The following is a 12,074-nucleotide window of genomic DNA, read 5'->3' as shown; positions in this document are numbered from 1 at the left end:
TCTGTAGCCCTGGCTGTCCTGGAACTCACTTTGTAGACCAGGCTGGCCTCGAACTCAGAAATCCGCCTGCCTCTGCCTCCCAAGTGCTGGGATCAAAGGCGTGCGCCACCACGCCCGGCAGAATCTGGACTTTTAAAAAAGCAAAATTTGGGAATGTTGGTATATGAAAATGTTTTATATATTATTAATATTATCATAGTATGTATGTATTAGTCTCCCGCACAAGGACTGAGAAAAGTCTCTCTGCACACAAACACTGCATTTATTTTCTTTTACATTTCTTGTGGGTATCGGGTATGTGCAGAGACACACGGAGTTCAAAGACCAACCACATGGAGTGTGCTCCCCACTTCAACTCTACGGGCTGCAGCTTGGCAGGAAAGCCCTTTCACCTGCTGAGAGCCATCAAGCTGGCCCTAAATACTGCATTTTCACATCTGAGATTATGAACCCATAATTAAGCAATTTTACTTGAAGAGCTTGTTTTATAGCTCTTGTATTGAAAACAAGAGTCCGCAGAGCTTTCCCATCAACCGCCTCTCTATTTCTTTACCCTTAATGACTTTCTACTATAAGATTAACTGTAGTGTGCAGTTTCCCACATCCTACACGGAATGGTACCTACTATGACTTTCTTACTTGGTTGATGCTACAACTCTAGGGATTTCGAAGACTAGCCTGGTGGGATGTTACCGATTAAAACCATCTATGATTGGATGGACATTTTAAAGAATTATCAGCTTCATTGCACACTTGAATGGGTTCAGGGAGGCCCCCAGAGTTCTTCTGTACTACAGATAATTGTCCTTTGTCTTTGACACCAATGCCTTCTCGAATGGCAGGCAGACTGGGTTAACTAGGCGAGAGGATGAGTGTAGTTATTGGTGATTACCTCGGGGGAGGCTGAATCTGAAAGGCCCCGATTGTGCACCACACCTCAGGCCCTGGTCTAGGCAAGGCAGGTTCAAGACCGCTGTCTTCACTGAATGTCTGAGTGGAGAGAGTACCAACACGCAAGCAACACTTAAGAAGCAGCCGAAAATGGTGGTAGCGAGTTCAAGGCCAGCTTGGGTTACCCAGGGAGACTGTTTCAAAATAAATGAATAGAAAAACATATCTAAAAAAATTAATTTGGCAAATGTGCAGGGATAGATAGTATAGGAGAACCTGAGATGGGTCTCGAAGGGCTCAGAGGGACCTGCGCTCGCAGGCCAAAGCTGGAAGCGCTAGGCAGCCAGTGACGAGGGCGATTCAGATGACCGTTTCTTTGTACTAAATCGCCCCAGATTGAATTCAAGTTCTTAAATAGACTGTGGGCAAGCAGAACCAGTGACAGCGACTTCGCGACCAGGGGCCAGCAGGGTCCGGATGCACAGAACTCTGCAGAACCCACAGCTCCGGCCCCAGCCGTGCTGTCGCCACTCACCGCCTGTCACTCACCTAAGGGGGTGACGCCCCCAGGCTCTGCTCGGCCGCCTGTCAGTCACCTCGGGGGTGACGCCCCCAGGCCCCGCTGGGCCGCGCGGCCCCCAAGACAGGGCGGGGCGAGGCGAGACGGGGCGGGGCGAGCGGACGCCATCGCCGCGCAACCGGCCGGCTGCGTGCTGGTCAGCGCCGAGCGCCGCGGCGTCCCCGCCTAGTTCCCCGCGGCGGCGCGCGGCCGGCCTGGGCGGCGGCAGCCCGGGATGCGGAGGCGGCGGCTCGGGGAGACGATGCTCCGGCGCTGAGGAGTCGCGGCAGCCGAGCGCCGGCGACCGCAGCGACGCGGGCCGCATGGCGCAGCCCTCCAGCCCCGGCGGCGAGGGGCCGCAGCTCGGCGCGGCCGGGGGCCCGCGCGACGCGCTGAGCCTGGAGGAGATCCTGCGGCTCTACAACCAGCCCATCAACGAGGAGCAGGCGTGGGCCGTGTGCTTCCAGTGCTGCGGCTCCCTGCGCGCCGCCGCCGCCCGCCGCCAGCCCCACCGCCGCGTGCGCTCGGCCGCGCAGATCCGCGTCTGGAGGGACGGCACCGTCACCCTGGCGCCCACCGCCGCCGCCGCCGCGGAGGGAGAGCCGCCTCCCGCCTCCGGTGAGGTCGCGCGGCCCGACGCCCCCCGGCCCCGGGGGAAGCTGGCGGGCGGCCCCGGGAGGGCGCGCGGGCGGGGCTGCGGGACCCGGGCTTCGGGGAGGCTGTGTGCGCGTCCGCCGGCCTCGGCTGTTTACCGGGGGGCTGGGCACGGTGGGGTGAGGGCTTCGGAGAGGCTGGCGTGAAGTCCGTTCAGGAAGATGACATCTTTGGGGAAAATGAGCTGGCTGACCCCTGGCAGCATTTTGAATTTGTCAGTAGTCCTTGGAAATGCCAGGGAAACCACTGAGCCCCGGAGAATTCTGTTCTTTGGGAGAGAAATAGAAGAAATGGTGACTGTGGGTACCGAGTGTGAAAATTCGCTGTGGTGAAAAGTACAGAGAATAAGAAGTAAACAGGCTGTTTAGATGAAATTGATGTTAGTTAGTCCGTGTACATTCTTCGTGACTTGTCACCTAAACAGGGACACATAACCAGGAGCTTACTCACATGCTTTATTGATGGGGAGACTTGTTAAAGGTTTCCCTTATCCGGTTTTTATCTAATTCATTCTTTGAGAAGCAAGTCTATTAAAAACATAGCGAAACAATCCACCTTCGCCTTTAGAAAGTTGATGGAAGTGTCAAAATGCTTAAGGTGGAAAATGTAATCAGAATAGTCTGTAAAAACGACATTTCCTGAAAATCCTTTTCTAAATTGAGGGAGTCTTATCAGCCCTGCTAGAATATTCTCTCATTTTTAGTTCAAGTAAACATAGTTTTATTAATTTATTTAAAGCCGGCCATTGTGATGTATTAATAACCTCAGTGTTGCACCATATTCAGAATACCGTGTGACGTTTCGACACACGTGTACCTTGAATGATATTTAAAGCTGACTTTTTGATGATTCTGTTGAGTCTCTTTTTTTCCCCCTTCAAAAAACTATTTTTTTTATTTGATCTGCTGCTTGATTTTAGACTTGGCCTTAGTAGATTACAGTTTCAGTTGTAATTTATTTATAAGATGCCATGAAAAGATAATTTTTTTCCCCCAAACAACGAGGCTTTGTCTTGGTCCCGAACTGTTTCCAGAGGAAAGAGTGTGTGTGACCTCGCTTCAGAAGAGCCTTTGGTTCTATTGAGAGAACGAACAGGCCTGGTTGTATGGTGTATCAGGGACTGTTGAGGAACCTGATCCCAGAAGTGCTTTGACTATTTGTCAAAGACCGATAGGTAGATTCTTTGGGGTGATTCATGTAACCAGCAGTTGTTGGAACGTTGAAATGAATGCATCATTCGTATGAGTGTAATATATTTTGCAGAGAAATAATAAATAGATGATTCCCAGAAACTAATGAATTTTTTAAAACTTACTTTAAAATTTCTATATATTGTTAATTGTGTGCATGGCATGTGTGTGTGTGGGGGGGGGACACTTGCCACAGGGCATGAGCAGGTCAGAGGACAATGTTGTGGCACCTCTTCTAGCTTTAAACGGGTTCTGGGGTCAGACTTGTATTCAAGGAGCTACCTCACCAGGCCTTGATTTTACTTTTATTTTTACATTTTTGGGGGGACTAAGTCTCCTGTACTCCAGCTAAAGCTGTTCTTGAACTCCTGGTTCTTCTGCCTTCACCTCCCAAATGCTAAGATCACTGGCATGGACCTCCGCACCCTACTTTGTAATGGATTTATAACCATCTTCTTTCTCCTATTCCCATTCATGATCTGTGCTGCCAGATACCAAGATACCTAATAAGAGTGGTTGATACAGTCTGGAACATCTCAGGGCTTGTTGGTTAAAAGTATTTAGGGATGAGGGCAGGGGAAATAATAGAATAAAGTACATTGTATGGAAAAGTTTTTAATAAAAATATTAATAGGGTGGTACATTTTCAAATGTAGTTATATTAGTTTTTTTCCTCCTGGGATTTAACAGTAGGTCCTTGGCTGTAGAAAACACATTATTTTTAAACATTCAATGTTGAATTTTGTTTAAGACAGGCTATTCTATAGCCTAGGTGGGTCCCAAACATTTCATGAAGCAGAGGCTGGCCTTGAACTCTTTGATCTTCCTGTCTACAACTTCCCAAGTCCAAGTGCTGGGACTATAGATGTGTGCTATCAAGCCTAGCTTTGAATTTTGTTTGTAAAAAGTGGTTAGTAATATGTATTATGGTTGTCTGTATAGACTTTCTCAAGAAAGAAGAAAGTGATGAGAAAGTTTGATACTTGGCATTGGGTACATTTCTGTACGACTTTTGTTTTGCTTTGTATGTGCATGTTTATAAGTGAAAAGTGCTGGGAATGTTATCAGGTTTATTGAGTATACTCCAAGGGAGATCAGGCTGGGCAATAATAAGATACTGCTTGCTTTTTGTTTGTTTGTTTGTTTTAATGTCGGGTCTCACCATGTAGCCCTGGATGGCTTTGAAATGACAAGAGATTTGCCTGCTTCTGCTGGATTCAAAGTCGGGAGCCACTGCATCTCACTTCAAGGTCTCACTTTCTAGTCCAGGCTGGCGGCCTGTAACACACAGGCTGACCTCTGACTTGTGACAGTCCTCCTACTCCTCAGTCCCAGCTCATTGTTTTCCAAGTAGTGTGTTAGAAAAGTCCAGTGCCATGTTCAAAGTCACACTGGTAAACTCTGGCGCAAACCCAGGTCTAGGCTTTGCAACACTGTGAAGTGACAGAGATTTTGTTTGATTCCTTTGGAGCTGATTGACCTCAAGAAAGTTCCTTTTTTCTCTTTAAATCTGGGCAGTGTATGGGGCAGTATGTAAAGCGACGAGCCGATTCATTCTTCCCGAAGTCTTGTGGTCCTCTCACACCACCAGAGTGTCTTTTGTGTAGCTGTTTTAACTACTCACTAAAAATTGGGACAGACATCTGGGGCAGGTGTTTCTTAATCCCAGCACAGTTGACATTTGGGGCCAAATAATTCCGTTGTGGGCTGGAGCTGTCATGAGTGCCACTTCCCTCTTTGCAGTGTCTCAGGACTCTGTCACTGCTGCCAAGAACCTCTTCTCTCCAGTCCGCTAAGAAAACTTTTATTTATTTATTTATTTATTTATTTATTTATTTACTTGTTTATTTAGAGATAGGATAGCCATGGCTGTCCTGAAACTCACTACATAGACCAGGCTGGCCTTGAACTCACAAAAATCCTCCTGCCTCTGTCTCCCAAGTGCTGTGATTAAAGGCATGCAGCATTATGCTTGGCAATAAAAGATGCTAGACAATCTTGGGCCTGGAGAGATTAATCCATGCTTTAGGGTACTTGTTCCTGCGAAGAACGTAGGTTCCATTCCCAGCGCCCACATAGGGACTCACAGCCATCCAAAACCCCAGTTGCAGGGGATCTGGTACCCTCTTCTGACCTCTAGGGCGAGCGTGTGTGTGTGAGACTGAAGACAGTAGAGTGGTCCCTGTCCTTCTGACTTTACTTGTGGTGTGACCACGCTCATTATATTATCAAAGCAGAAGAAAAAGCCGTGTAAATAACAACAGAAAACAATCCTATTTCAAGCATTCTAGTAAACTTTTTGTGTATTAGCCTCACTGAAATATAAGCAGCTGCTTTGTATGAGATGGTTAAAAGACTAAAGATAAAAGGTTTCTCCCCCCCCCCCATATAGTTGCTATTTGTTTGTTTATTTATTTAGGTCTGTTTCTATGTGTGGAAACAGTGTCCAGTAATCAGAATTTTATTGTACCCAGTTGTTCTAAAAATAAAAGAGAGAGTTGCAACTGGTGAGATTTTAAGTATAGCCTAACTCTTTATGAGGTTAAATGTCTGTTTTTCTGAATTGTAACAAAGAAACATTCATAGTGTCATATTAGAGATGCGAAGCCTGCATGGCCCCATCAGCCTTCCAGAATTTCAGTACCCATTGGACAGCAGTCATTTATTTCAACTTGGGTTCAAAAACCTTTAGTTTTAGATGTGTAAGGAACATTTTAGAAATTATGGCCCCATCTTGATTTTAGGTAACCTGAAGGGTGGTAGCAAACTAGATGTTCCTGGGAGGAACAATGAAGGCTTGTGTGCATACTAATGAGGGGTCCCTGGAGGGTGGTTTTTGGTATAGGGAACATTCAGGCTTTGTTTGGGCTGTGAAAAGAGGATGTGACCAGGCTTTCTCAGCGAGGTTCATGCTAATGCAAGGAGAGCAGGCTTGGAATGGGGCCTGCTTGGTTCTACAGAGAAATAGTGTTTGTGGAAAAGGTAGACTCAGTAAGAACAGGCTTCAGAATGTTTCAGCCCACCAGTGCTGTGGTTCTCAAGTGTTCATAGCCAGATCACTGTCAGCTGTATATATGTGAGAGTATATGTGTATGGTGAGTCCAGCGTGGTGTCTGGAAGGCAGAGGTGGGACTGCAAACTACCAGGATGCATCATTGCTTACAAGAATAAGTAAGAGCCATCTTCGCTGCACGTGCCAGGCGAGTTCAGTTTAGTAAACATCTGGACTTTCTCTTGTATGCAGGTAATATTCTAGTCTCCAGTACAGTTTAAACAAATAGTTGTAAGAAGGGAAAAATGTAAACATACTGGTGAATTTACCATGAAGTTAATACTGCCTAAAATGTCAAGCCCGTTACCTAGTCCTTTTCCAGACACCTGGGAAGGTTTAATCACACGTTCAAATGCTCAGTTGCAAAGTGAAACCTACTTGGATAAAATTGCTGTCACTTTGAGCTACAGTTTACTCCTCAAATACTCACTGAGCTGGACTAGCTGGGAGTAGGCACAGCATTCTGGGAGACATTTGGGAATGATACATTGTAGTTTTTTATGTTTCTGCCTATGCAAAGGGAAGTAATAGATTCATTATATTCCAATATTGATAAACTTTGTTAGAAAATGGTTAGCTTGGGAGGAAGAGGCAGGTGAATCTGTGAATTGGAGGCCAGGCTGGTACAGGACAGCCAGGACTATTACACAGAGAAACCCTGTTTTGAAAAACCAAAACCAAAACAACAAAATTGAACGAAACTACACACATTTACCAATGATTGTATGTTAGTAGGCTATTCATATTCTGGATCATGGTGACTCAAGTATCTGAAATCCCAGCATTCAGGAAGCTGAGACAGGATTGCCAAAGGCTCCAGAACAGCCTGGGCTACATAGTGAGATTGAGAGAGATGTTGAGAGGACAGGCACAGAAAGAATAGAACACAGTCTTCCAGAGGTCCTAGGTTCAATTCCCAGCACCCATGGTGGCTCACAACCATCTGTAATGGGATCCCATGCCCTCTTCTGGTGTATCTCTGAAGACAGCTACAGTGTACTCATATAAATAACAAAATAAATAAATCTTAACAAAGAACAGAACAGAGAGAGAGACAGTTTCTGTGTCTCGTCAGGTGAGACGCATCCTCCTGTGATCACAACCTCTGTAAAATAGGAACAGCTCCCATCTACCTTCTATAGCAGCACTGTTAGTAAAGCTCTATGTTTTGGGTTGGGCATGGTGCTATCCACCTTTAATCCCAGCACTCAGGAGGCAGGGGCAGAAGATTCCAGGCCAGCCAGGGCTACTTAGCAGGAGCCCCAGACAAAATGAACAATCAAGAAAAGAGAAGAGGACACCCGTATCGAACAGGAAATGCGTCCTGTATTTATAGGCCATGCTCCTCAGTGTCTTGTAATTGGTGGGAATCTTTCACAAGCTTAGCTTTGCCTTATGTTTTCATCACTAGACCAGGGCTGTAGGCTTGGGGTGAAAGTCTTGTCTCATTACACCGCAACTGGGCACATGACATCCAATGTAACATTAATGTTGGCCCTGGGTGGTTAAAACAGTGGTACCAAGATGTTTTGCACCAAAAGTTATTTTTACCTTTTTATGCAATTGCTTAAAAATGACACAGAATAAATATAATTGTAAACTTTTGGTATTGTTATGAATCATACTGAAGTCGTGTATGCTGGGCATTTACTCTATCACTAATTAGTCTACCGGCTCCAAACCTTCAGTCTTCAATTCTAGTTCAAATTTGTTTACATTTAGTCTGGTTACTAAAATTTGGGTTAGTTTTTTTTTTGTTGGTTTGGTTTTTCAAGACAGAGTTTCTCTGTGTAACAGCTCTGTAGACCAGGCTGACTTTGAATCAGAAATCCACCTGCCTCAGCCTCTCAAGTGCTGGGATTAAAGGCGTACACTACAATGCCCGGCTGAAATTTGTTGGTTTGGGTTTTTTTTTTGTTTTTGTTTTTGTTTTTGTTTTTGTTTTGTTTTGTTTTTTGAGACAGGGTTTCTCTGTGTAGCCCTGGCTGTCCTGGAACTCACTCTGTAGACCAGGCTGGCCTCAAACTCAGAAATCTGCCTGGCTCTGCCTCCCAAGTGCTGGGATTAAAGGTGTGCGCCATCACCGCCTGGTGAAATTTGGGTTTTATAAACTTATTTGCTAGTTGTCCCACCTCTTCTATATTAATTGATTGATTTTTGAACTCTTCTAACTTTAAACCTTTATTATAATATTTTGTCAGTAAGTGGTTGCTATTGTGGTTATAAAAAGATAAAGAGATATAAGAATATGTTCTGAGGTGTGTGGGGAGGTGTGGGGGAAGAGGTTGCCTCCACAGGTCCATGCCAAAGCATCTCTTCCCCCGAGGGACCAGCCACATGACGGTATAGTATGAAATACAGCTTATTCAGGGCACGGAGAGGGGAGTTAGGAGGGTAGTAGAGGCAGAGAAAGGCAGAGAGAAGGAGAGAGTAGAGAAGTAGAGGCCAGCGATGGCCACATGAAGAAAGGGGGGAAGGGAATGGGAGAGAGGCAAGAGTAAGAGAGGGTAAAAGAGACAAGAGCAGGAGGAGGGGGCAAGCAGCCCCTTTTATAGTGGGCCAGGCCTACCTGGCTGTTGCCAGGGACTGTGGGTGTGGAGTCCAGATAGAGTACCAACAGTTGCCTTGTTAAAGTTTTAAACAAATTGCTAGTAGTATTGCTTTCTAGAAAATGCAAAGACTATAAAATGCTTCTATTGCATTTATTTCCTGACTTTTATATATAGATTGCTGGTAAATACTTTAATTCATGCTTTAAAATGCCATACGATGGTATTTTTTTCACTTGTCAAGACATTACTTTTATGTAATCTTATTTTTATCCATGTAATGCCATCCTGATCTTCAAGGAGATCTGTAAGATAAACTTTCCCTTCTTTTAATTTCTTTTTTAGCATACAAAATAATGGGTTTCATTATGACTTCTTCATACATATTATATACATCATCATACTTTTATACTTTGCTTATATTTAGAATTCATTATTCTCCTGTGCCCCTTCTGTTAGTCCCCTTAAATACTTCCTGTTTTCTGGTCTTTTTATATATACATATATGAGTGTGTGTGTGTGTGTGTGTGTGTGTGTGTCTTAGGGTTTCTATTACTGCATCAAAATACCATGACCAAGAAGCAAGTCCGGGAGGAAAGGATTCATTTAGGTTACGTTAGGTTGCTGTTCTTCATTGAAGGAAGACAAGACAGGAATACAGACAGGAAAGGAACCTGGAGGCAGGAGCTGATGCAGAGGCTGTGAAGGGTGCTGCTTAAATGGCTTTTCCTGGCTTGTGTGGCTTGCTTGCTTTTAGAACCTAGGACTACCAGCTCAGGTGCTTCTCTTTTTAGAACTCAGCACCACCCACAGTAGGCCGGACCCTCCCCCATCAATCACTAAGAAAATGCTTTACAGCCAGATCTTATGGAGGCATTTTCTCCGTTGAGGATCCCTTCTTTCAGAGAATTCTAGTTTGTGTTAAGTTGAAATAAAACCAGTCATGACAGGGGGGAGGGAGAGAAAGGGAGGGAGGGGAAGAGGAGGAGAGAGGGAGAGGGAGAGAGAAGAGAAGAGAAGATGAATGAATTGGCATCTGAAGTCTGCATATGAGATTAGACTATCTTCAAAGTGCATCTAAGACATTACTACAGTCTTTCATAGATACCAGCAAGGGATTGGTTCCAAGTTCCCCATCCCTTTCCTTTCCAGGCACCAAAACCCAAAATGCATTGCATGTATTCTCTCTGTATATTCCCTCCTCCCGTGTGCTTTAAATCGTCTCTAGGTTTAAAGGGATACCTAATATGATATAAACGTCCTGTAAATAATTACACTCTATTATTTTGGGTATAAGAAGGGAAAAAAAAACCTCTCTGTATGTTTAACAAGAATACAGAAGGTTTTTTTTTTAATATATATATAGTAGATGTTTAGAGACACACCAGAAGAGGGTATCGAATCCCTTTACAGATGGTTGTGAGCCACCATGTGGTTGCTGGGAATTGAACTCAGGACTTTTGGAAGAGCAGTCAGTCCTCTTACCTGCTGAGCCATCTCTCCAGCCTGATACAGGAGTCTTTGTAAATGGTTCCTGTCTGTGATCTGCTGAATTCACTGGTGTGTGCCTCAACTGTTTTTCTTTATACATTGGTTTTTTTTTTTTTAAGATTTATTTATTTATTATATGTAAGTACACTGTAGCTGTCTTCAGATACTCCAGAAGAGGGAGTCAGATCTCGTTACTGATGGCTGTGAGCCACCATGTGGTTGCTGGGATTTGAACTCCAGACCTTCGGAAGAGCAGTCGGGTGCTCTTACCCACTGAGCCATCTCACCAGCCCTGTTTTTGTTTGTTTGTTTGTTTTTGTTATATTATATACTTTCCGTAGGGCCATTTTGTTGTTGTTTTGCCTAAAGCTTCTTTTTACTATATTTTTGTATTGTGAACATTACTGTTGAGTTCACTCAGTTTTCAGTTTGAAAATACCTTTATTTTTCAGTGTGTTGTGTTTTTTCTCCTTTCTTTTGAGACAGGGTCTCACTTATACCAGGCTGGCCTTGAATTCACTATGTAGTCAATGATGAGCTTGGCCTTGAACATCTTTGTTGTTGTTTTTTTTAATAATGTTTAAAGGTCTGAAAGAATAGAATAACTGCATCATTTCCTCTTTCCTTTTCCTCCCACCAGTCCCTTCCATGCCGTCCCCAGGCTCTTTCTCAAATTCATGGCCTCTTTTTCTTTGTTGTTACATGCATGCATACATACATACATACACACATACATACACACATACATACACACATATTCCTAAATGCATAGATACTTCCTGCCTGGTCTGTTTAATGTTACCTGTATGCATAAGATCTTAGGGCTGACCACTAAGCATTGGCTAACCAGTTGGGGGGCTCTTCTCTGGTGAAGACCATTTCTCTTATTCTTAGCATTCCCCAGTTGCATGCAGTTCTTTGTCTAGGGTTGAGGCCCAGAGAGCTTGCCCCTTTCCATTTTAGTAGTCCATTGGCGTCCTTATTGTGGACCTTGAATTTGGTTTTCTGCCTTCCCTTGAGTGCTTGGATTATGCATTGCTGGGGATCAAACCCTGGGCATTTGAGCACACTAGGCAAGCACTCTACCAGACGGATTACGTCATCAGCTTTTGTCCTAATTGTAAGGCATATTTTAATTAAAATGTAATCTACAGGCAAGCACATCACAGTGTAAGCACATTTGTGCACCCAGGACTCAGATGACAGAACAGAACTTTGCTAGCATCTGGAAAGGTCTTTCCTGTGCACTTTGCTGTCAGACTGTTAGGACTTCTGATGTCTGAATTGTGCCTGCTTTCTGTCTCTTATGGAGAAATTCAGACAAAATATATTTTCTTGTCTGATTTCTCTTTCAGGACTTTGTGAAATTAATCTAGATTGTTGCATATAGTTGTAGTTGATTCATATGTTAGTATTACATTCCTTTGTTATGAATATGCTGTTGATTCATTCTACTCTGCATTGACATTTGGGATTCAAATACCCAGTGTCATGAGTAATGCCGCTATTGAACATGGCTTTTGGTGAACATATGCAGCATTTATATTCAGTAATATGCCTAAATGTGTGGTTACTCCTTATTTGTGTGTTCAGCATTATAGTATATACTGTGTTTTAAAGTTTTCCAAAGTGATTGTACCTCACATTTTTTTTAATGGTTATTTATTTTTATTTTATGTGTATGGGTG

The 12,074-nt window shown here is 44.1% G+C and overlaps 1 protein-coding gene across 1 annotated transcript in view; it reads left to right on the top strand.

Annotated features, from left to right (window-relative positions):
• The first annotated feature begins 1,686 nt into the window (after positions 1 to 1,686).
• Spire1 (spire type actin nucleation factor 1) overlaps positions 1,687 to 12,074 on the top strand; it is a 127,863-nt gene continuing 117,475 nt past the window's right edge. Inside the window, exon 1 of the mRNA XM_029471821.1 lies at positions 1,687 to 2,068. Within this exon, the coding sequence (XP_029327681.1) occupies positions 1,774 to 2,068 (295 nt within the window). The 5' untranslated portion in view covers positions 1,687 to 1,773. The remainder of the gene's footprint in view (positions 2,069 to 12,074) is intronic.

Source organism: Mus caroli, chromosome 18, assembly GCF_900094665.2.
Source record: "Mus caroli chromosome 18, CAROLI_EIJ_v1.1, whole genome shotgun sequence".
Taxonomy (NCBI): Eukaryota; Metazoa; Chordata; class Mammalia; order Rodentia; family Muridae; genus Mus; species Mus caroli.
Note: the sequence above shows the minus strand (reverse complement) of the source record. Positions and strands in the feature narration are given on the sequence as shown.